The sequence below is a fragment of the Chrysemys picta genome, chromosome 2 (assembly GCF_011386835.1).
Source record: "Chrysemys picta bellii isolate R12L10 chromosome 2, ASM1138683v2, whole genome shotgun sequence".
Taxonomy (NCBI): Eukaryota; Metazoa; Chordata; order Testudines; family Emydidae; genus Chrysemys; species Chrysemys picta.
In genome coordinates this window covers 251,445,545-251,471,481 of record NC_088792.1, presented here as the reverse complement: position 1 = coordinate 251,471,481, position 25,937 = coordinate 251,445,545, and the positions used below count along the sequence as shown (strand labels likewise).

Sequence of the window (25,937 nt, the reverse complement as noted above, 5' to 3'; positions counted from 1 at the left end):
GTGTTTATTTTTTTCTAGTTAAACAGTTCACATAAATAAATAAAATGGCTACAATAATTAAGTTTTGAAAATGCCCAATGTACATAATCTTTTCACAAAGATTTTAGTATGCGCTCTAATTGTGCATGCACAGTATTATCCCTGGAATACAGGCTGTTTTGTACATAGGCAAACTTGCATTAACATGATAGACAGGAACAGTTACATTCTATCATATCAGTGATCCATAAATAATGGGTCACTGGGAGATTTAGAAACTGTACCTTTCAATCCGTGCCAAAGAGATACATCAAGGTGTACTGACGTGAAGTGCAGCTGACACACCTTGAAACATCCTCAAAACACCTCGGGCAGTGAGTCAGACCCTTCCTCTAAAAGTAATGATGCCAAAGGATGTCAGCTGACAGTTTCAGTGATGGTGCCTAATAAACAATGTCAGTAACAAAATAATTTTACTACCTTTTCATCTGGATAAAAACATCAATCTCCTTTCCCTGTAAAAATTAACATCTCTCAAAAACTAAAATGTACAAGATCTCTCACAAATACTCAATAAGGAGGAAGCCACAGTATTATTTAAGTATGGAGGGCTGCTGAAGCATTATAGGAGTCTCACAGCAGACTGTAAACTACAGACTGTAGCACTGCAGCTGTGCCGCTGTAGTACAGACACTTATTACCATGATGGAAGGGGTTCTTCTTTTGCTGTAGTAAATCCATCTCTCCAAGAGGCGGCAGCTAGGTCAACAGAAGAATTTTCCCATTGATTTAGCACTGTCTACACCAGGGCTTAGATAGGCTTCATTACATCTCTCAGGGGTGTGGTCAACTTAAGTTTTTAGTGTAGACTACCCCTGAGTTGTCAGAATGAGGTCAGGAGCAAGGAAGGTTGAGACACAAGCAGAGGGAGAGATATGGAAAGGCAAGAGAGAGGCAGAGGGAAAAGAGCAGGGGAAAGATCTTGGAGAAAAGGAGTTCAGAATGTACAACACCTAAGAGCTGGTCTACACTAGAAAGTTAAGTCGACCCAACTACAGCTTTATCTACACTACGACCTTTTAGCGATACAGCTGTGCTGCTACAGCCGTGCTGCTAAAAGGCGCACAGTGTAGCTGCTGTTTGTCAGCGGGAGACAGCTCTCCCACTGACAAAAAATTTCCACCCACAACGAGCGGCAGCAGCTTTGTTGGCAGTAGAGCGCTCCTATCAACAAATCGCTGTTCACACTGGTGCTTTGCGTCGGTAAAACTTTTGTCATTCAGGACGGGGGGGTTTAACACCCTTGAACCACAAAAGTTTTGCTGATGAAGTTCCAGTGTAGACAAAGCCTAAGTCACTCAAGGGTGTGAAAAATTCACACCCCTGAGAAAAGTAGTTAAGCTGATCTAAGCCCTAGTGTACACACTGCTATGTTGATGGAAAAATTCTTCCATTGACCAAGCTACTACCTGTTAGAGAGGGAAGAACCCGTTCTGTCTCTGCAGCAAGTGTCTACACTGAAGCGCTACTGCACCTGTGTTTCTGTTGCATTTCTAATGTAGACATTAGAAAGGCACAGGAAAGAGAATATTTATTGAAAGGTGTGGGATGAGGAGGAATGAGCTCCAAAAGACAATAAAGACCAGGAAAAGAGTAAGGTCAGGTCTACTCTGAACATATTTGTTGGCACAGCTATGTCGGTCAGAGATGTAAAGAGGTGTGCTTCCTGACCAACATAGCTGTGCCGGCAAAAGCTGCTAATATAAACACAGGTATACCAGCAAAACTGCTGGTATATTTTATTTTGTTTGGGGGCTGAAATAAGCTATACTGGCAACCATATATTTTTATACCAGGAAATGCCTCCTAGTATAGACCTGACCCAAGATTTGGTTGTAAATTAAAAGAGAAGACAGAGAAAGAGATAAGGAACAGAGGCAATGAGAGCTGAAAAAGACTAATTAGCTCATTCCTTGCCAGGGCAAGATTGCTCCCTAAATTACATTTTGTGATGCTCTGTCCAGTCTGACAAAAAATGTAAGTATCTAGCTATTATGGCTGAAGAAAAATGTGAATGGTGTGTAACAGTTACAGAAATATCAGAGTCTGCACGGACCTTGGAGTAATTGTTCTGAGTGGTGTAAGTCGCCCATCCATATAGTGAGGCGTTAACTCAGACAGCCTTGCAATGATAAATAAAATGTCGACACTATAAACTATTTCATTCCTTATGTAAGAAAGGAGAGGGAGGATCACAGTTCTGCACAATTTACTGAGTGACATTTCATTTTGGTGCCACAAATGGGTGGTGTTTGGGAGATACCATAACTTATTATTTATCCCCAGTGAAAAAGGAGCCATTCACCAGGAGCCTAGCCGAGCCTATAGGCGTATTCAAACCCCACAGAGGTCTTCAAAGAGCCCAGAAGAGCTCAGCAAGCACATACAAACATATTTTGAACATCTGCACAATCCAATGTGAGCATATCTCATTTTAGCAACTAATACGGACAAAGCTTATTTTGTGGGTGGAGTTTGGAAGAGTACAACCATTCCCCTCTCCCTGTATCCCCTCAATTCAACCCCTGAACAGAAGAGTAATTGCTTTCCACAGGCTAACAGATCTCACTTTCAGGAAGTTTTTTTCAGATATTCAGCCCAAGTTTTCCCTTTCATACCATTATACCTAGTAAATATCTAAAATACAGAGAGACGTACAGAACAGGGAAATAGGAAAGGAGGAGATAGAATGGGCAAGTAAAAAAAGAGATGGGGATAGCGATTAAATTAAACAAAAACAGGGCAAAAAGGGAATTTAGAAAACTTCAGTGGGTTACCAGAGCATGCAGATGTAATTGTCAGCAGCAAGTCTCCAGTAGAACAAAAAAATATACTTTGTGTGAAAATTAATGCTAATGCTAAAGTTATTCATTATTATATTTATTATTTACATTGTGACAAATGTGGGTGGCATTATACAGAGATAATAAAAAGCATGACCTCTGCCCAAAAGAGAGCTTTACAGATCTGTTAGCACTATGCTAAACAAATTTAAAACCAAACAATGAGCCATTAATTGTTCTTTGTTATATTTCAGCATATTTATTATTTGATTATTACCAGTGCTGTTTCCATGTGCCCAAGAAAGCTATTCTTGTCAGAGGGCCATGGGACAGGGCAGTGTAGCACAGTGGCATAGTGAAGCATGATCACAGAGAGAAATTTTAAAATATTCACTGGCTTTTTAAGATTAGAGGTACTGGTTTAAAAAAAATCAAGGGAACAAGTGACTGTTAAAAACACTAGTCTTTGCCTGGACTCTTAACTTCAGTCAAAAAATGTGCAGTGAGTTTTTTGAAGCACTGAGAATATGAAGTGACAGCATGTGTCTCTGTTCAGAATGGGAAGATTATTGACATCTGTTGCCTCTTGTTTTATACTTAGATTGTAAGCTCTTTGGGACAGGGGCCGTTCTGTGTTTGTACAATATTACAATAATACTAATAAATAATACAAAAAAATACTTGTACATCACCTCTTGATTTGGTTTGGTAAAGAGAAATGTTACACAAATTGCAAATGGAGCCTGGTCCCGGGGAGACTATATGGGCCATATTCACCCCAGGATACTTCCATTTGAATGGAGTTACCCCAGGACAAATTTGGCCCACTATGCCTTTGGGACTGGGGATAGGGAGACACTAGGTTTAGGGACCAGACACTGAGAAAAAGAGGTAGAGAGAGACTTGGAGGTAGGTAACATATTATGGGGATGGGAGCACACTGGAAGTTGGAGAAACAGTCAATCAGGAACAGAGTAGATCAGGAGCTAGGAGTAGGAGCAGTGAATGGATTAGTGGATGGGAAACACTGATGTCAGAGTACAGGAGACAGGTGAAGGGGCGGGGGAGGGGGGGGAAGAAGAACAAAGGACCAGGGAAAGAAGAAGGAATGGAGTCAAGGAATTGATGAGTTAGAGACAGCCAATAGTTTCTCACTGAAATATGATCTTGGAGACTGGACTCTATCCCTTAGCCTTTGGACCTGAAAGGCTTGGTTACTCTGGCCGGTGAATGTAGCAGCCCAATTCTCCATCCTTTTCATGTTGGAATGGTGCAAAAACAAATATAGACCACTCTGGGGGTTGTAGATAGCTAACATGCTTTTAAACAAGCCTGCTCTTGTCTGGGCTCAACGGTTACATGTGTTTGGCATGGTATTAGTTAACATGGGTTAGTTAACACATTTCCTGACATAGGCTAGACAGGTTCCTAGCATGGACATGCTGCACCAGTGTAAGCCATGTCATTTACTATCACAAGGCATGTTGTCAGCATAGACATACCACTGTGCTGCGCTCCAGCGCACACTGCTGGCAAAAGATTCCAGCAGAGCCAGGCTCTCGGATAGGGTGACCAGATGTCCTGATTTTATAGGGATAGCCCTGATTTTGGGGTCTTTTTCTTATATAGTCTCCTATTACTGTCCACCCCCGGCACGATTTTTCACATTTGCTGTCTGGTCACCCTACTCTCGGACAGCTGTTTCTCCATGGAGGAGCCATGCCCCGCTCGTATGTGGGTTTCAGAGAGGCACCTCCTTCTCATAGGGCACACTCAGGTGGGCATGGGGGGCTCAGCGCTGCAGAGGAAGAGAGAGCACACAGCAGTTCAACCCTCTGCACAGCATGGGGAGAGTCCCCAGAACGGGGGGGAGATGATGGGGGGCTGAACCCCCCAAAGCAGGAGGGAGGAGATGGTGGGGGCTGAGCCCCCCCGAGAACAGGGGGAAGGGGGAAGAGACAGTGGGGGCTGACCCCTCCCAGAGCAGGAGGAAGGGAGGAAGAGACAGTGGGGGCTGACCCCCCCCCGAGAACAGGGGGAAGGGGGAAGAGACAGTGAGGGCTGAGCCCCCACCCCCACCCCCCAGAGCAGGAGGAAGGGGGAAGAGACAGTGGGGGCTGAGCCCCCTCCCAGAGATGGAGGAAGGGGGGAAGAGACAGTGGGGGCTGACCCCCCCAGAGCAGGGGGAAAGAGGGAGACGGCGGGGGCTGAGCCCCCCAGGTCAGGGGAGGCGGAAGCTGAGCCTCCCCCCGAGTTGGGCACGAAGGTCCCCCCAGGAGCGGGGGAGGGGGCAGCTTTCCCGCTCTCCCCGAGCGCAGGCCCGGGCAGTGGGACCGATCTCGCCAGCCGTAGCCCGCTCACCCGTTTGCGTCTCAGGAGGCGCAGCAGCGGAGCAGGCGCCAGCCGGGAGCGGGAAAACGCGCCCCAACAAGCTGTTAATGCGAGTCCGGGACCGGGCCGGGGGTGCGGCCGGGACTCCGATCCCCTCCCCCCGCCGCAGGAGTGCGGGGACCAGAGCCTAGTGGCCACGAGCGGTTCTTGCCTCCACTTTCTCTCCCTCCCTGAGCGTGGGGCTAAACAGGGGCGCCCCCGGGTGGCTGCGCGGGGGGGTTAAGGGCGGGTCCCAGGAGAAAGGGTCGGAACGAGCCGCTCTAGTGGCTGTGCGCGTGGTATAAGGAGGGGTCCCAGCAGGGGGCCGTGACGAGCCCGCCAGTGACTGTGCAGGGGGTCCGAGGAGGGGTACCAGCACTGGGCGAGCCCGTAGCCGCTGGCCATGGGTCTGAGGGATCCCTCCAGGGAAGGGCTGAGCCCCGCAGTGGCAGCACTGGTCTTCCCATCAGGGCGGTTCGCCTTTGCTGTCTGCACCAGGGCATGTGCGGGGTCATTCCCGCCCCCCCTCCCAAGTTTGACCCGGTTCGTTTCGTGTTGCAACTGTGCGAAAGCCACCGCGAGCCACGTGAATTAAAATTAGCCCCGTTTTGGAACGAAAAGTGACCTCCCCGGCCGGGTCACTGGCGCCCCTCGCACCGTTAGCACAGCAGGACACCGTCGTTAGTCTGCAGGCGCAGAAACCGAAGTGCCAGACCCCTCCCCCCCTTTCTGTGGTGAGATTGTACCCACCCCAGTCTCCCAAGGCCACTTGGAGGTTGGGGTGGGAGGTCGTTTTACTCCCACACTAGCTTTAAAGTCTGTTTAAAGACGATCTTTGGGGAACTGCATGGAGCATTTGGAGCATCCAGTCGGGAGTCTCCTACAAGGGGGCAGTCGCAGCGTGCTGGCAGTTTGGCTTCTCTGGTGCAGTGGTTTATCTCTGTTAATGATTCTGGAGACATTTTAAACATCCTCTTTCTTTAACTAGGTACGAGTTACAATTCTGACGGCTTTTATTGACGACCCCTGCAAGCGCCTGCAACTCCTCCGGCTTTGCAGGGCTGAGCCCTGATAACGCTGCCATTCAGCAGATTGTTAGGACTGATAGGAATGTTAATGAAGTTGGTTAAACGCTATTGGGACTTACAATGATCCTTCCCATGGGTGATGGGATCCAATGGGATTTTATTTATGTCCCAGTGTTTGTTTTCAGAGCTATCAGAAAAGAATCGTCTTCTGCAGTATAAAGTCCCTGTCTACTCTAGTGAATTGCCAGTGTTCAAAGTCTAATAGCAGGAGACTATCTACTGCAATCTTTGGAAAAGAGATGACTTTTACAATATATGGGTTGATTGCAAATAAGTTACTAATAAGCCAGTTTGGTTTAGGGATTGTTGTATACATTATTTCCCAGGCACTGTTTATTTGCAGCTATTTCTTTTTAAAAAGTCGTTAATTCAATAAGAAAAATTACAAAAGCTAATACTTAATGTAGACATTCAAGCTATTAAGCAATGGAGTTGTAAATACGGGCACTTTCATTTTATTTTACAATAGATAACACAAAAGCAGCAGTCATAAAAGCGAAAACAAGAACACTTTTCAGAAACGTTGTGACAATACAATTGCCCAGATGGGGAAATTTATTCAATATAAGTTACTATTGCAGCTGTCACAGCAGAAGAACAAAATGTTTAGGAAAGTAATACGACAGAGCAGGAGGTATTGGGGGGGATTTATTTTGAAATACACTTTTAAAAGATATTTTGACTCTCAGATTTGTTATCAATGTGCATCCAACAGGACAATACGAAAAAAAAAATAAAACCACATTCTGTACAGAGCTCTAAAATGAGCTGCGAATATCTACAAGAGACTAGCATATGCTCTTTGTGTGGATAGGAGTGGAGCCCGATCCTGCAGTCCACAACTCCCTAAGGGAATTTTGCTGGAGTGTGGTATGCGGTCTCGGCCCCTGTGTGTGTGTGTGTGTGTAGCTTTCTACAATTAAGTCCTTGAGCAAAATTAGCAACTTGGAGCTGCAGAGGCAGGTGCAGGTCCTTGGCTGCTCTAGAAGTCCTGCCGCGGGGTGTGAGTTAGACTGTGCCGCCGCAGATCACAGTTTCGCCTGAACACTTTGCCGCACTGCTCACAGTTGTAGGGCTTGATGTCTGTATGGGTAAGAAGGTGAGTTTTCAGATTACTTCTCTGATTAAAGGTTCTTCCACATGTGGGGCATTTGTGTGGAGATTCCTGTTCAGATTTGAAGCAAGCAAAGGATTAATCCTTTACAAACTACCTAGTTTATTAATTTACTACTTTTCTGTTATTACATAGCTTAACATGAAGTATAGGGAATCTACTTAAATAAATCTAGACTCTTAATCCTCAACAGATACAAAATCATGACACTTTTAACTGCCTGGAAATATCCTGTCTGTCAACGTATATTTTATTCTCAGCTCAGCCCATTTCATGCCCCTTGAATCTACAGAAAAAAAATGTACAGTGCAATTCTTCAATTTCAAATCACCACGCCATCTCTATGAGTAAGGCTGAGCTTTCCTCCAGACAGTTAAACCATTACAGACATATACAATGTATTGGGATACAGGCAAATCATTTTAAGGTGTCAATTAATCTTTCAAAGCTGTTTTTCCCCTACAGTGCTTACATTTTTTACAAACATAAAATATTGAAATGCATTTGATAAGATTTAACAAAGACCATTTATAAGTACCCACATTCACAAGCAATTTATGTAAATTAAATCCTCAGTAGACTCTATTTGCTTTTTTCTAAAAGAATTGCATATTTTAAATACACTAAATAGACATGTCTTAATCAAGAAAAATAAGAATATAGGGCCATATCCTGTTATTAAACAGATTGCTTTATTGAAGTAAAGATTTGGGGAGATCTGCTTTAAAAACTAATGGCAAGCTATGGCTCATTATTTCAGGTGCCTAACCACATTCCGAAATTTGTTTACCTTACATGCTATTTAAGGGTTTGTACAAAATAAACAGGATAAGAACAAGAACAGTATAATGATAATAATAGACTTGGAGCTAAACTTACCTGCATATGTAAAGTTTTATGAACTGCTAGAGTTCTGGATTGGCAGAATCCTTTCCCACATTCCTGACATTTGAAAGGTTTTTCTTTGGAATGGATATATCTGAAAGTCAATACAAGGGTTTGAATCAATGGCTGTCGACAAACTCAAAAAGCCACAAGAAGGCTCTAGAGATTCTTTAATCTTATAATTACTTTGTGTGGGGGAGGGGAAATTCTGACTCTTTATTTATTATTAATTTTTATTATTTTTGTTCTGTAATTCTGCGTATAATTAACCTCCTTTATCAGTTCAAAACATTTACAATAATTCTTATCAACGCTAGATTGCCCTCTCTGGTGACAGATTAGACTGCATGATGGAAAAATCATCTGTTTCACAAACTGGTCCCAATCCTGCTCCCGTTTAAGTCAATGGGAAATTTGCCGTTAAACGTCAGTGTGAGCAGGATTGGGCATACATATTCGTCTATTTTATTTTATTTTAATTTTTGGTTGAAGTTCTACTAATTTTCCCGGGACTACTAACCTGAACAAGGGGGCGTGGGAATTGGCCCTTTACCTTTACATTCAACTCTTAAAACCAGATTGTAAATACTATCCTTACCGGACTATTACAATCTTATCAGCGATGGGGAATATTTGTTTCAGTTAATAGATTCGCCTCCAAATACAATCACATGTCCAACCCACAAAAATTACATATTTATTTGCTATTCCCCCTTAGAAGATCAGCTGTCAATTAATTTGTCGATTGGTTTGCCACTGCTTCCCTGCTGGAGAAGCCGAAATGCCTCTACGTGGGAAGCGATGAATCCACCAAACCTTTACAGCTAATGTAAAACTCAGGAGAAAGTATAAGGAAAGTGGGCATATTTCTTAAATTCACAGCGGCCCAAGATCGGTGGGGCCTTGAGTTTAGCTTAGCAGCAGATTGTCCACATGCTGACAGCCTGGGAGGAGGTTCTATTGTGCAGTGATCTGAACCTGGCGGAGCCCACGGAACCTTTGTAGTAAATAATAGGAAAAGTTTCTGATGTGACATCTAGAGAGAGAAATAGCAGCTGCCTTTCACTGGGGGGAGCTAGGAGAAGGCTGCTTGCCTGTGGCTGCCTCCCTCACCTGTGGTCTCGGAGGTGGTCCTGTCTCCGGAAGGCCTTGTGGCAGATGTCACAGGTATAGGGCCGCTCGTCTGTGTGGGTTCTCTCGTGGATGAGCAGGTTGTAGGATTTGGTAAAGTGTCTGCCGCAGAATTTGCAGATAAACTCTTTTTTCGTTTTGGAAGGTAACCTGCCCCTGGAGGGCTTTCTGTCCGGAGACAGTTTGCTGATCCCTGAGATGGGACTTCCAAGTCCTGGACTCAGCTTGGTCAGATCTGCAATCTTTGGTGGGTCCTCCTGCGTGGCGGCCACGGCCAGATTGGCAAAATCAAACCTGGGTCTGTCTTTATGTAAAGCTGGGATTACATGGGCGATGGCCCCTTGCTTTGGGTGAAAGAGGTGTGTGGCGAAAGGTAGCGTTGGGAAAGAGAATCTGGCATCCATCAGGCCCTGAGCTGCAGCCATCTCCGTGATGGTAGACCTGGTGATTTCATGCACATTGGGATATCCCAATGTCCAGTGGTTCATATGCATGGTCTGCACCGCGCTGAGTCCATAAAGACCTTGTAGGTGGTCCACAGCTGCTGGGAAGGTGTTCACAGCCTGGAGGAAGGAGTAGTTAGTGAGCTGCAGTGAAGGGTGGAGTGGGATCGGAGCCGGAAGAGCCTTGCTTCCCATCTTCCCAGAGGGACGTAAGCAGAACCCTTTACCTTTCTTCGTGACTTCTGAACTTCCAACAACAACGACAGAAAATCCTGTAAGCAAGGGAGGGGGAAAGAGAATTTACTGAATGCAGCGCGTTCCTCATTGACTGAGGCAATCGAAAAATTCAAACAAGTGTTCCAAGGTCGGGGTTTGTTTTTGTTTTGTTTTTGCTCTAGTGCCACCCGTGCAGAGACAACTACTGTACGTGTTTGCACAGATCCCAGAGAATAGGAAAAGAAACAACAAATAATTCTCTGGATTGAGTAAGAAAAACACAAAGCGTCCGGTTCAATTCACTCACAACAGCCGAAAAAGTGAATGCAAGGCGAGCATCGATTCCTAAAGGGCTGTACGTCGTATTGGTTTGTCTTTGTCATTCAACCCCACACCCCCGTCCCAAAAATATCTCCAGAGACTGAACTCCCACCAAGAAGACAAGTGGTTTTAGCCGCACACTGCATAGAAGTGAGAAGCAGAACGCCTTCATTCTGCATTCAGTGCTACCTTCACATCGATCTTATCTCCAGAAGTCACTTCAAACCTCCTCTTCAGACTTATTGATTCCCCCGAGGCTTTGAAGCAGCCGCTGAGGCAGACACCTCACCTCTGGGGCCTTCTTGGGAGATCGAGGGCAGGAGAATATGCGCAAATTTACAGTCTTCTCTTAAGAGGGGAACCAAGACAAGGTTCAGGGCTGGGGGCTAGAGGTGACAATGCAGCCTAGTTTATTCTAACTCGGGTGCTTATTTTTCTTCCTTCAACAACAACTCATTTATCAAGATAATTGAAGGAGAGAAAAGCAACACGTTTCCAGCACTGCAGGTTCTAAATAAATCCACTTTACGCTCAGATCCCTTCCAGATGGTCGGAGCAACGCCACACAGAAGGGCTTTGGGAGAGCAACGCCATCTGTGGAGAGGAAAGGTGGCCAGGCTCGGAGGCCTCTGCAGCCCTACGGACATATTCACTTTTCTAGACCTCCAAATAAATAAATCCCCCTCCTCTCCTCCATCCGGACCGCGGTGTTCCAGACTAGATTTCATGGAGATGTGTTTCTGCTATTGAAAACCTCCTCTGCCTAATGGTGCCCGGTGGAATAGATAGGAGGGCTGCAAACTCGTTAATATACTAATTTATCTAACTCCTATTACCATCACCAGAGACAGACAATAACCTGCGGTGCAAAACAGCCAGCGTTACTACTCACTGACTGGACAGTGCTCCGGGACATTGAGGGGTTTACGCCGCAGATTATCCCCCTCCCAGGCCTAGATTCCTTGTCTGCGTTAGTATTATACTAACTCCCTTCAGAAAAGGATCGGCGGACACTGCATTAGCGACTTCCCGGCGTGTTATTGATTCTTCCCGGTTAGTGTTGTGGCCTATTGCGGTATCCGAGCGTCTCTGCTCTGTGTCTCTGTTCCTTATTAAGGAAGGCATATTGGGCCGTCTTTCCAATGGGCTTTTGACCCACGATTTGTTGGCTACGTCCTGGATTCCCCCGTTTTCAAATGTGAGGGAAAATGTGATTTATTTTGTTCAAAAGCACCTAGACGCTGCAGTGCGGTGTCTCCTGCCTGCTGGGACTTCCACCCGCACGCGGGTCGATGTGTCACACCCGCGGGGCTGCTTCAGGAATTAGGCATTTCTGAATGAAAAACCTGGGCTGTACTCTAGATTGTACAGGATCGGGGTGTCTGGCTGTCCAGCTGTAGGGCCCTACTGCTGTTTTCCTGCTCGGTACCTCACACCAGAAACAGCCTCCGCTCTCGTGTTTATTTGCTCTCTTCATTTTTGATCAGTTGCCTAAGAGCATGAATACGTGAGAGAGTATTCGTGGAGGACTGTGCCCTTGGTTCTGCCGGGTGCTGCTGGGCCCGCACCTTGTGTTTCTCGGCTCCACTCAGGAAGGCAGCAGCAGCAGCCCTGCGCAAGGGGTTTTATTAATGAAATGAACCCCTTCTGAGCTGTGGTATGCGATCTGGGAGTGCAGGAAGGGAGTTAATGAGAGGTGTGTGACAGTCAGAGGGTTTCACTCAGTCCATTCAACCGAAACTATACACGCCATTTCTAATCAACTTTCCCACCACTAATCATTTTCCATGTTTAATCAGGGAGCTCTCACTTCACACACCAGAGCCGCAGCAGGCCAGCATTCTGGGCTAAACTAGAAAGCAATGCACGGAGCAAATTCAAGTTTTTATTGATTGATTCGTTTTCTTTCTTGGTACGGTTACATTTCCATCAGATTCAAATTATTTTTTCAGACCAAAACAAGCGGCGTCGCTTTCCCTTATCACGTGAAATGGAATCCAGAAATAGGTATTGGATTGCCTGAAAACCATAGGTATGGGGCACAGAGTATAACGGCCCTTGGAGTTCTGGGGATGGAAATCGTGACATGTAATTTTCAAAAGTTTGAAAGATTCTGCCCTCAAAGATTAAATGCACATTCTCCACCCATTAGTTCAATGAAATGTGCATCCCCTGATAGCATATATCCTCAGTATTACCGATTTCCTCAGAAAACCAATTCACTACACAAAACAAGATACACTACACGTATATTTGAATGGCACCACGCTTTTCCTTTGAGCTGGAAAGCTGTATTTTCGGGTTCTTTGCCAAAACACACGTTTGTCATACAGAATTTAGCTTTCAAACTGTCCTGCTTGAAAAATGTATCTCAGACATTTTATATCACGCATTCACATTTTCATTTTATTTTAATCATGCCACGTAGGAATTTTTTCTATTTGCGTGTATTGTTGTTTACTATGAAGTCCAGAAGATGGAAGACACTTATGATTTTTTAAATGTAGACACCTAAGATTTTTTAAAAGACTTACTAATAGCAGTACTATTGTAAAGCATCACCCCTGTTTGATTTACATTCAAATACATTACAGGAATGTCCATTTAGGTAAAGAAGATTAAGACCTCTTTTTAGTTTTGGCCAATACGACACGTTCACAGGTTAATTTCAGTTCACTGAACCTTATCATTAAAAAAATCGGATATTAAAAGTTACCGAAGGGAGCTGTAGTGTTTTAGTAAGTTTCACCTTCATCTTTTGTTATTATACGTGCTTGTCCAATTGTATATAGCGCATGCATTAATATGACGAAGAATCATACCAATAATGTAATTCTGTAAAAGGTATTATTAAAATATATTTTATTTATTATGAATGTTTTTAAAAATTAAACGAGTATACTATGAAGTGGACCATAATGAATGGTTTGCCATTTGTACTTGACTTTATCTTATTAAAACAACACGCATACACACACAAGACCAGAAAGTGCAATAGTATGTGCTTCCCCCTTTAAAGTTTACTTGTAGTAAGGTGAGGAAAAAAACGGATGTTATTTAGACCTCGGCACTTCCCTTTCCCTTTCCCTTCAAAGTACTTAATTAAATTAAGGCTAGTATCTGCATAATAGGTCTCTGTTTATCTGCTTGCTTACTTTTGACCTACTCCTCAGCAGCGCGGATTTTCTTTTTCCTCTAATGGCAATTTGTTAAGTAGAGAAAGTAGCTGTCTTTGATGATCCACAAAGTGAAACAACATATTGCTTTTGTTCACTGATAACAGGTAGGCTGTGACGATGTTTAGCTACCATACACAAACGCTTTTTTAGCGTGTGCAGAAAGTCAAAGTACATCTATCGCTATTGCTACCTAAAACTCCTAGTTGAACACAGATTGGAACTTATCAGCGTGATCGTACCACACTGAGCTAATCAAGCAATGCGTGCATGCACCTCGCTTTGCTCAGGATTTATTTAATATTAAAGGCCCAGTCCAGAATTTCTTGAGAAACCAAAACTTCTTAGGGAGACCCTAAACAGAAAACATACTTCAAACATTATTTAATGTGCTAATAGAATAAGCACTGCGCAGAGAACACATCTGCTTAGCACTGCATAAAGGATTGCAGAAATTCAAACTGAAAGTAAACCTAGAAATGCTGTCCTCTCCTCAGGAATCGCTTAGCTGTTAGAAAGCTCTTTGACAAATATTTCAGTGTTTAACTTGAGTATGTTTAAGGAAATGTATGATCACGCTCTACTGCTGATTTACTTTTATAATCAATCTCCGAATACTCAATTAAACATCGACACCTTTCAATATGAACATTCTCGGTGACTGTAGCTACATTGCAGTGCAATTATCTTTGTGAAGCACATATTTCAAACGATAGCATATTATACCTAGGTACACAATCCTTGATGTCTCTCTCACGGCACGGTCCAATGCATACTTTCTCACAGCTGCTACGTGGTAGTAACAGAGTTGTGAGTGACTTACCTACCACAATGAGCTTCTCCCAAAGGGCCCCTCACAACGCAAAGTTCAAGAAGCGATCCTAGTGTCTTTGCAGTGTCATTAGATCCACATCGAACCGGCGGAAAACTCCACCATACGAGTTCAGCAAAGCTGAGTCCGAATAGCTTTCAGCATGTTGTGGAGGAGGGGGGAGAAGAGAAGGGTTAGAAACTACTCAAGGGTTTTTCCTTGTCTTTGGGACTCTTGCTGCGGAAGTGTGTACAGTCCTCGCTTGCTTGGGGAATTGTGTAGAGACCTTTCTCCTAATCACTCTCCCTCGCCTTCTCCTTGAGCCTCTTGCCTTCGACTCTTGCGAAGTTTGATACAAGTCTGAGTCTCCCCCTCCCAGGTCCATCACATTTCAGCAGTAAGTGGCGTGGAGCACTGTCCCCGCCCGCTGTCCCACCCCAAGCCTCACACATTCGAACGTTCACTGCTTTAGTATTCTGACCCCGCCCAACATGGAACGTTCAGAGGGTTGTAAAGTTCCGAGCCCTCCCTCAGCTCCGCCTCTCTTCCCTTTTCGCTGTACTGTTTACTTGTGTTTGGGTAGCAACAGGGTTTTAAAGGGGCAGTGCTCTCTTTTCTCATCCCCTCCCCTATTTCTTTTCACGTTACCTAAGGTGACTTTTTCCGTTGAGAAACCTCTGCTCGTTCATAAAACAAGATATCCCCGCCTATGCCCCTGTCCCTGCCTACATCAGCTGCAGGGAGTGCTGTACCGTCCCAATTCCCCGGATATAGAGCTGCTTGGAGCAGTTTGCAAGAACTTTCCCCTACTGCTACAATTCACTTTACATTCTTAATATACTCCGTTCAATCCTAAAAGCCCTTACATTTTCCCTGCTTAGGTGGCACATAACGTAATGTTTACAATGATACTTTGTACGCCTGTACTTGTGTATTTCTGTCCAAGATAATTTATAGCATAACGCTATTTTCTGTACATACTTCTAATTTTTTCCGAATGCATGAAGTTTAGCTGTCCATATTTCCCAGGGGAGTTGTATGTACAGTTGTCTGATGCAGGTAACTTTCAGTTAGTAGTACATTTTTATCTACGAAATTTCTATCACTCTATAAAAATTCCAAGACAACCTTTAGAACAACATTTAAACCTACGTCAGGTTCTTAAATGCATCTTCAATATTCAATGACCGAATCCAGATTTGTAGGTATCTGTAGTGTACATGCCGATATACACACCTGGGATAAACTGGTAGCTTCGATAGAAATTTCCATTTATTAGGATGGAAATACTTCTAAATATAGACCAAATGACGAACCACATACTCTTTATTTTTAGTTCCTTGGTCAATAGAAATATATTGATTTACGTCATTCACTGCAGCCCGGTTGATTTTTACTGTATTCAGGCTGATTTTTTAAAAATAATATTTGTATCTTTTGTTATACATTAATGGAAGATATCGTAGGGGGAGCTGATTTTATCATCAGCATGGAGGACTGAAAGGCGAGCTCACAGCAACGTGTAATAAGAACAAAAATGCACACGGTGAAATGACATTTAAAAGTGTACTTTAATAATGTTCAAGATAAGGATTGTACTGGTTAGTTCATTCCCGCAAAAGAAAAAAGAAAAGCAATAGAGGGTTCATGGGAACCACTTTATTTATTTTATTATATTTGATACTTTTGAAAAAAAAAACTAAAAATGAAATAAATTAGGTAAATAAATGTCAGAAATGGAAATTTTAAAATATTACATATTAAGGAGGGTAATGCAAAAATATTTACATTAAAATATTTCTTTTCTTTATTATTGATGAATGATTAACGTAATTGTTTTGTTTCTTTTAAAAAGTGTTATTTATAAAATAAAATTTAACTCAGTTATATTAATTAAAATAATATAGTATCTTCGTGAAACAGAACATAATAAGAACAAGGTTTAAAATAAAATATTTTTGGAAGTAGGAGCACCAGTGAATTGTACCATTCTACACTGATAAAACTAGCGATTTAAGCCATTCGTGAAAGTGTAAGCGCTTTGAAGATGTATCACAGTACATGGGTACTAAATTTGATAATTATACACGTTTAAAAAGCTGAGGCTATTGGCAAGATGAACGTAGCTGGTTTTAATGTCTTCGTTGTTTTATTCTAAAGTAACTCAGTTTGTTTCAACGGCGAAGTAGAAGAGGATTTCTTTATTCGCACTGAGATTGTAGAATACAAATAAGACCTTCCCCGCCCTAGAAATAAACCTTGTTTGTTTGTTTATTTCACAAGATACACTATTTGCAGCCCCTTTTTATTAGGGAAAAAAATGATTCCGATACAAAACGGGGACGTTGCGATGAAAATAAATCGGGATTGTAGCGATACACGCATTCTCTTATCCAAAATCTCTCATATCACATTTGCCACCTTTTGGTCCATATGTTGTCAAAAGAATAAAATCAGTCCAACGACGTTAACTTGTTATGTTCTATATAGCTAGTCAAAAGACACCCCGCCGTATCTGGACTCGAATAGGAGAAATTTAAAGTAATCTCGGCGATACTGTCATTTTTGAAGTGCTCCAGCCATTTTAAAAGAAACAATAAGCAGGTGTCTTTTCAGTGCTATGACTCAACAAATCACATGTTTTGGTTTCCACTGAAGTACAGGGAGATCTTTAGTATAGACTTAAACATATGTCTCCGTAAGCCCTCCACTTCCAGAGCACAGCACAGCCTTCCACGCAGATGTTACAGAGAATTAATTTGATGCTGAAAGGGTCCCATCAGCAGCGGAACAATCATCATAAAATACTTAATCAATCGGTGTAAATAGCCCCAGAGATGTTGAGTCAGCAAACCAAGCTGAGCCAGGGGACTGGAGGGGCTGCGGAGGAGCCTGTCTGGAGGCAGCAGGAGCAGCTGCCGTAGCTCTGGAGAAGGGACTGGCCATGAGGGAGCAGGAGCCGCCGGGGGACCTGCACAGCCCAGAGCTTTGCTTCCCATTTCCTCTTCTTTACACGCACACTCAGGAGGATCAGGCACTAGAGCTCGTTTAAGCCTGACACTTCCGCAAAGGGGGTTACCGTTTATCCTCCCTGCCTTTATCATTTCGACACCAGATGGATCCCTGCAGCAGAAACCGGGCTAGCAGAGCTCTTTCCCAGATTGTGCACTACAGACTATATGTGTGTATATAGAGAATAAAGCCCACTCTGTCTAAGGCCTGCTGCTGCAACTTTATTAGAAGGGCAGGTGTCATTCTCCCAAGCAAATCCCATAATAACTGTTTAATCTGTTAGGGGATGGGGGGGATACAAAATCCCCACAAATCCCATAAATCTCCACTTAATGTTACCAGCCCCACTCAGGGAGCAGGGGAGCCCTTTGGCAGGTTCTCCCTTTGCTTTACCTTCCCCAAACCCAACTCGCAGCGCGGCTCTAGGCAATACGACTGCTCTTCACACACCCAGCCCGCCAGCGGCCCGTTCACACGTCCCCCCTGCACCGGGGACACGTCTAATTATAAACGATCGGCAGCACAGGAGCGGAGGAGGCTCAGTTTAGGGGAGCTTGCTCGGAGCATGGGGGAGGCTCTCGGAGTGATCTGTGTAGCTGATGGGGGCGGGGGGCAGGCAGAGGAGCTTCTGTTAGGAAGCAGCTAGTAGCTTATGGAATCGGCGGCCGAAGAACAGGAGCGCCCCCTGGAGGTGTCCGCTGCGCAAAGCGCAAGCAGACAAAGCCGGGGAAGAGCTGCACCGGACGCTCGAGTGTATAGGCAGGAGGGTGCTGTAATTTGCGGTGTGATCAGGGTGGCGGAGGGGGAGGTTCTGTATTGTGACTATTTATTTTCGCAAGAGATGTTAAAGTCTGAAATAGCTCAGCATATGCCCATACAATATCCACATTCCTGCAAATACTTGTGATCATATTTCCCTGCACTGCGGGGCATATCGGGCTCCGTGTCTTGTTTTCAAGTTTGAAGAACATTTAACAGCACTGTTGTGCCACTCTCCCTGCACGACTCTTGAGGAGATCCTTTTTCCTACTTTACTTTCAAAGGATGCTTTTATGAGACTGATGCAGTTCTGCTCCTTTGCTCTTCGGGGCAGGGACTCTTGTCTTCCAATATGTGTGGAAAACGCCTAGCACATAATGGACCCTACCATAATCCAATACATTGTTATTAATTATTGCCCCCATCGCCACTTCCACAACTCAGAAAACCAGTCAGTCTCTTTGCCTTTGGCAAATGCATCTTTGTAGTAAAGTCTGAAGAACAACACGATCAAGAGCTCGTTCTTTCTGGGAAGTGGGGGCGGGGAGGTATGTGCGTGGGAGTGAATGTAAAACGGTGAGAGGATGGAGTAACTGGAGGGAGAATAGCTTCAGTTTCTCTGTCCAGTGGGAAACACAGAGACCGCAGATTAACTGCGAGCTGCTGTTCTTACTGCAGCCTTGCAGGTTCGCATATGTGGTCCTGGTAGGGAGGCCCGATCCTGCAGCCCTCATGCAGATGATTTCGTTGGATTCAGCTGGCGTCTCACCTGAGCTGGTACTGCAGTGCAGATCTTGTGTAGGGAATCACCTGCCTGAGGAGCTCTCTCGGGATTCCAAACCCTCTGGGCTCACGGACCCGCCTTGGTCAATTTCTCCCCAAATTCCCCCTCCACACAATCTTTCTTTCCGCCTTAGAATAGGAACGTGTTTCGTTGTATGCTGATTATTGCCAAGACAAATACAATTCAATGCATCTTCTGACGGAAAAGCAATCAGGGTTTAGGAAGCAACTTGCACTACCTTAAACGCGAGGGTCATTAGTTTATGTCTCTAAAGCCTTTGAAGCATATATACAAAAATACTCAGGCGGATGATTAAAGTCAGCTAAAACTCTGCGAACTCAGAGACGGAAACGCCAGTTTTACTGCACTTTTCTGTAACTCGAAAACATTATTTCGGACGATAGGAAAACTCGAAGTCCTAGAATGCTAGCAGACGTGTTCTTTTTCTGTAAACTTATGATAGATGGGGAAATGCTGCCTGTTGCCAATTTAAACCAACAATGAAGAAATATCAGAAAATGTCGTTCTTTATTCGCGAAGAGCTACGACATAGATGCATTTTAATTTATCAGCTGCAATCACATTCTCTTAGAAATCTCGTGTGTCTCCTGAACATGTGAGCTTTTGGCCATGAGAAGCTGCTATTTTTCTTAATTTAATCGTCATTTTAAACTGTAACGTAGAGATTGTCTATGTCTTCATGAAAATAGAAGTGAAATGTTTCAGAGGCGTGAAAAGAATCCAACCAAATAAAACACAGGCTGGTCTAGATTCTGGCTTATGAGATATTTTTCTTGGTTTTCCATGAAGACTGACACACACAACTGTTGTTCATTTTCTGACTTCCGCCATCACAATGTTTTACCATAAAGGACACTCTTTTGAGAATAGAAGTGACCATAGATTGCTCTGTACTAAATGCCTGTTCTGAAGAGCAGTCATAACCCGCTGTCAAGCAAGGTATAGAACATACATAGAGCCAATTAATGGGTACATTATTACCACCAGTGTTAACATCAGCTGCAAGTGATGTTGGATGATACAAGAAACAACAAACAATCATAGTATACTGTTTACTTTACTTACCATATTTGTATCCGATCACTCCATGGAGCAATCCAAACACAGCTGTAGTAATCTCTGCTACACTGGATTTTTAAAATACAACGTTTCTCTAACTGCTGGATCCCTTCCAAGAGAACATGAACATATGTAATGTTTATTCTTACTGTAAGGAACAAATTAGTGGACTGGCTTATTTGACTGAGAATATGTCTTTAAGGCAAACCTTGCCCACCCGTTCCATCCTTAAACTCAAAATGCTCAGATATTACAGGATGACACCAGTAAAATACCGACGTGATTTGTGTGTTTATGCCATGCAGCAAATTACGCATTTGTGATTGCACATTTCACACACAAGACAAGTGAAAACTGCGTCACAATTCATCTACTAAGGGGTTTTGCTTTAAATGGAGGGGGAAGGGGGGAAAGAGTATTTAAAAAAGAATTCCGGATTGAAATTAATGACAAAATTATGAGTTACTTCAACTGGAGCAGGATCAGTTCCAGAAAGTGTCTTTACGTATTAGCAAATTGTGTAGGGCATTGATATATAGTTGGGTAAGACACTTCAAAGCAGAGGCAAAAGGGCAAATAGAATCTAATGTAGCAATTATACCGATCCAGGAAGAGGCACAGAGGCTCCGATCCCGCATTCAAACGCACTCTGTTGGAGTCAGCTGGAATTTGGGATGTTGAAAGAGTGGGATTGGGATCAGTCAATAGGATCAGCTGGTGAGATGTCGCGAAGCCTCACGCACAGGTCTTCAGCCCCACAGAGACTGGCTCGGCCGCTGGCCGGATCTGCTCTCCACCTGCACTTCTGCTTTCCCGTGGAGGTGATTTAGCAGCAGCTCAAGGAGTATTCTCATTAGGCAAAGGGACCCTTTGATAGCATGACTGTCATACTCAGATATATGGCTGTGGGGCTGGGGTGTGTATGTCCAAAATCTCTTGAAACTAAAGCAGCCTCTGACTCCCTAAGGGAATCTGACCCCTATAGCTAAGGTGGGGGCAAGGGTACAGAGTCGCTAAACCTTCACACTCCTTAAAGAACAACACACAAGAGGGAGACTCGCCATCGGATAGCAGTTCACCTGCCATCAAATGTCCTTAGGGTTACATATTTGACTGTCGAAGGGAGTGAAACAGTGGGACGCCCCAGCAGCTTTTGGTTGTACGGTGTTGGGGGCAGATCCTCCCCTAAAGTCAATGGAGCTATGACAATTCACATCCACGGACGATCTGTCCCGTATCTCAAGTTAAATGCAGGCACTGAGCCCACAAGCGTTTTATCCCCATCTGTACTGCACAGCTTTCCGGATATTTCTGCCCTTCTTTGAGCTGGGTGCTGAGAGGATATGAACTCACAACAGTACCGAGCCCTTGAACGCTGCTGAGCTTGGGAGAGTCCAAACAGTCAGCAGATTCTCCACATGTGTGTCATGGATTCCTTTATGTTTCTGTATAACAGATTTCTCTGCAATCAGTTCTAAAGACTACTTTGGCAAATATGACACTTAGGCTTTAGTTTTAGATCCCTTTTGTTGAAACTCTGTCTTGCCAAAAGGACTTATCCAGCGTTAAGAACTAGTTTTTTTTGTATTTCTTAGAAAATGATCTGGAATTCTTAAATACAACATTGCTTGCCACGGGCATTGTTTACTGTTTTTTCAATTTTTAAAGTCCTTATTGACTCATCTGACAAATATGTCACCGTTTGAAAGACACAGTCGGAACATTTAAGCATTAAGGAAAACACAGCGTGTACATCTGACTTTTTCCTAGCACCCAGAGGATCAGCTGGGTGCTAAATCATCAGCTAACTCAGTCACTTATGTTGATTATTTATGCGTCCAGCCATGAAATATCAGGGTTTAACAAACAAGGGCGAATTTTAAGAAAAATAGATGTAAACTGCGATCTCTGTGTATTTCTAATAGCAGATAGAATTTATGTCCAGCACAGCCCCTGTTTTCAAAGCAGGCACTCACCCGTCAGGCGTAATCCTCTCTTAAAAGTTCCACATCGTTAACTTTAATCGGGAAAAAATGACATCAAAATATTAACGTGTGTTGAATTTAAAACACCTACAGCCTATATCGTGATACCATTAAATTAAGCGATCTAAGGAGAGTATCAGAGAGGCTTCTTTACCGAGCCTTCATGGACGTTATTAGAGTTTAAAACAACGCGTGCTGTATATTCCCTGCCACACCACTGCCCAGTACATTATATTTTACATTGCCCTTTAACGTATTTAACGCGGAAATAAAATATCTAAATGAATCCACTACGTGTGGGTTTCTTCTTCCTGCCGCAGATATATAACATCACATCAAGTAGCAAATGCTCGACACTACATTGAGACCAGCACTCGGGACCTCTTCCTTAGGTGGTACAAGGACCTCCTGTTATATTAGCCGTTACTTTCGAGTCTTCTCAAGTTTTCCATCACAGTTTGTCCGATCTTTGGTTAAACACCATTCTAGGCAACTGATTTGTGCTAGTTCTTTGGTTAGCTGTTTAAGAGCTGTTTCACCGGATATTACACCAGAGTACTGACTGATAAAGCATCTGGCTCTACACCATGCTTCCTTAGATGTTCCTATTTTGCTAATTTGTCGGGACTGCAGATGAGTTTTAATACCTTATCATAACATTTTCAAAAGTCTGAAGAACTGGACTTCGATGCTGTCGCTGTAGATTTCAGGGGGCGGGAGGGGAGGGACCCTGACAATTTTTTTGTGCTCATTTTGAATTTGCATTTTAAAACGTTTTTATTCTCTATTTCCATCAGGGTCTTTTTAGGAGTGTTCCACAGTGTGAAATGTAAATGAACCCTTTGGAATTCTAATGTAGGATTTTAAATATCTGAAGAATGGTGCTTCTTAAAACAAAGGTTCTAATCTGTGTGGGGTGTGGAGTTGTTTACAGTTTGCGTTATCTGACACTATCACATTACCTAATGAATATATTTTAGTTAAGAAATAATTAGAAGTAGCTAGTTACAGCATTTACACTGAGATGAAAGTTCACACCCCTGGAATTTTTATTCCAATATACGTGCTTCATAGGGGTGAGTGCAATGGCCTCAAAACCACTCCATTGCCTATGTCACTCCAACGAAGAGTTCAAAGAAAGATACCGTAGCTGAAGGTATCATACTTTAATATGAAGTGGTTTAATATTGCCGATATGAGAAAAGAGAAATGAGGGATGTTTTGGCCACCCACGAGCTTCACCAAGTTATTCTAGTACTGTGCTGACTTTTCCTTGAATTCTTTGCTGGAGTATCACAGGATTTGTGAAATGTTTTTGAGACCTTGAGATAATGAGCCCAATGCTGCTGCCATAGAAATCATCAAAGCCCCAAGTCCCATTGATTCCTACGACGGCAGGATAGGGCTCAGTGGCAGGAGAGAAGCAAGATAATTTATTGGAAATTAACGTGAAGGCAGAGTGGATTTTTTTTTATTCTCAAAGTGGAAGACATTGATTCTATGACATCATTCTATTGTGATTACCTTATTTCTAATCTTCCATATAGTGCACAGTGATTTTGCTGGATGGATATTGGTACAGTAGAATGACAGTTCCTCATTGCATTAGTATAGAATAAGAACATTCTGATCGGTTTAGAGAGCAACATTAGGTCTTGATCCCACACCCTTTCCTCACATGAGTAACCCTTACTCACAGAGGAAAGGTGAGGATTAATACAACAAAGGTGTTCCCAACTCTGCCCTGTTTAGACAATTAGCATTGCTGTGTTGGAAGGACACAGACACTGAATTAGCTGGGCAGATAGTGGGAGGGTAAGGTGACCCAATCCTTCAGCATTTACTTATTCCTTATTCGTGCAACCCCTCACTGAAGTAATAATATGAAAGCAATGGGACTCAATGAAAGTTTCACCTGAGCAAGGATTGAAAAGGGACAGTACAGAAGTGGGCCTTTGTATATTAGTAGGAAGAGGGAACAGGTGCTTAGCAGATACTATTTGTTATGAGGGAAAATGTTGAGACAACTTTATGGTCAAATATATCACCTGAGCACATGTACCAATTTTTATCAATTTTTTCCTAATTCAAAATCCCCTCCTGATGGCTGAGTCCTGTTGAAAGGAAGAATCTGATTAAGTTATGTGATTTATGGCTTTGATATACAATATCCCTGGGGGCAATAGGCTTCTTTTCCTTTAGATAAAATAATGGGTTTCTCTTTGTAACTTTATTAATATGACTGTGACATATGCAGTCACTAATGCACTATACATTGTTTATTGAAAAAAAAATCAAGAAATAGAATATAAAAAAGGTGTATGATAATTTTGTGCATAAAATGGTTCATGACTGGGTGAACGCACTCCTTTAAAATATCTGAGTTAGTTTCTGCTGTCCTTACTCAAGCAAAGCCTCCCTCTACTTCAGTGGGAGCAGATTGGGCCCCAAAGGTCATATTGTCCCAGAGATTCTGATGGACAGTTCTGTTGAAATACTGAGGGCACAGTATGGTTCCATAACAGTAACGAAGGGTATTCCATCCAACAATCTGACTGGCTGTTGTCCACTCCAAATGGTATAATCTTGCTCCAATTAAATTAATGGCAAAATTCCTGTTGACTTCAGTGGGAGCAAGAACAGGCCTAGGGCATATTGCTCGTTTATCAGAATAGTTATTTCAGTAGGGGTTTTTCAGTGAAGAATAAGCTTTTTTTCTAATCAGTAATGACATGTTTGTATTGTTAGTTTGGGGTCTGAAATTAGTAATTGTTTCCTTTGTCATGAGCAAATATAATTAATTTTGATTTTTAATTTTATCAGAATAATACAACAGAGTATAGATAGTGGCTATTTACAGTATTACCACCACCAGTTACTATATAACTGCCATAGTTATGAATATGAGCATTTACTTTGGGGATAGACATTCAGCAGATAAAATGGACCTGATTCTTTTTATACCTTACATATCTAGTCATTTACACTTGTGCAAAGTGCGTGTAAAATGTCACAGAATTACAATTCTCCACTTAGTTACATCAGTGGTACCATTTTACACTCACTTCACGTAGGTGTAAACATTAATGACTACACAAGGTAAAGAATCAGGCCCAGTGATTTCACTTCATATACAATTGGCATTAGGAAAGGAAGAATTTCATTGGCTGATGGAGATTCTGCAGATTCATATATCTCGTGTGCTCCTGCAGCCCGTAGCTCCTAAGCCTATTGTTCTAAAAGAAATCTAAGGAAAAACATTATATAAAAGCAAAATAATTGGTTTATGAAATGCACTTATACATTTGGTCTCATTCTTCATAACTCACCAAAGACATGAGATTTGAAATATTCATACATCTTGTCCTATGCCTTATATTATATGTTTCAATCTCCTTTAAGGAACTATTATATATCCTAATGAATAACCAGATTTCCACAAATAAAATTAAAAATGTAGAGTGAAAAGCACCAGACAATAGAAAATCTCTGAGATTTTTTCCCCCAGGTTATAAGCATGCATGATACATATGGTCACTAGACATATGTAAGCTAAGTTGTGATTTGTTTATGTTAGCACCATGCTTATAATACTCTTAAAATAGGTCTACCCCCCATGTGTATTTCCCGTTTTCAGCATACATTGTACTGGCATAGTGTGCATTGCAAACAACACATTATAATCCAGAATATTGTATAGCATTTCAAATATTTTATTTTAAGAGTATCATAAATATGGTGCAGGCATACGTAAATCATCACTTACAGATGTGCACAATGTCTATATTAATCTCAGGATGTTTTTTCTATTGTTTGTGGCTTCTAATTAAAAGAAAGGCTCAACAATAAATATGATGAAAAGGATAACAACTACCCCAGAGCAGACACAAGCCACCGACAGCTGGGTAAATCTTATCAATGACTCGCATTCTTTAGCACA

At 42.8% G+C, this 25,937-nt stretch overlaps 1 protein-coding gene across 7 annotated transcripts; it reads right to left on the bottom strand.

The window, feature by feature from the left end:
- Positions 1-6,570: 6,570 nt before the first annotated feature.
- Positions 6,571-20,179, bottom strand: OSR2 (odd-skipped related transciption factor 2). 7 transcript variants are annotated; one of them, XM_024105285.3, is made up of 4 exons: positions 20,019-20,179; positions 9,393-10,125; positions 8,274-8,373; positions 6,571-7,445 (listed from the first exon to the last, which is right to left on the bottom strand). In XM_024105285.3, exons 2-4 carry the CDS (start codon positions 10,046-10,048, stop codon positions 7,263-7,265), a joined length of 939 nt encoding a protein of 312 aa, XP_023961053.1. In that variant the 5' UTR covers positions 10,049-10,125; positions 20,019-20,179; the 3' UTR covers positions 6,571-7,262. The 7 variants fall into 7 exon arrangements, with proteins under 7 accessions (XP_023961053.1, XP_065438248.1, XP_005291704.1 ...); XM_065582176.1 differs by having other exon boundaries at positions 6,571-7,363; positions 20,019-20,159; XM_005291647.4 differs by lacking the exon at positions 20,019-20,179 and adding an exon at positions 14,390-14,939 and having other exon boundaries at positions 6,571-7,363.
- Positions 20,180-25,937: the final 5,758 nt, after the last annotated feature.

Bases quoted from the DNA above. Each gene is read 5' to 3' on its own strand.
- OSR2 (XM_024105285.3), bottom strand. From the start codon at position 10,048: ATGGGAAGCAAGGCTCTTCCGGCTCCGATCCCACTCCACCCTTCACTG. The intron at 8,374-9,392 runs GTGAGGGAGGCA...ATTGACTTTCAG, and splicing joins GACCACCTCCGAGACCACAG to ATATATCCATTCCAAAGAAA. The intron at 7,446-8,273 runs GTAAGTTTAGCT...AAATCTGAACAG, and splicing joins ATAAAACTTTACATATGCAG to GAATCTCCACACAAATGCCC.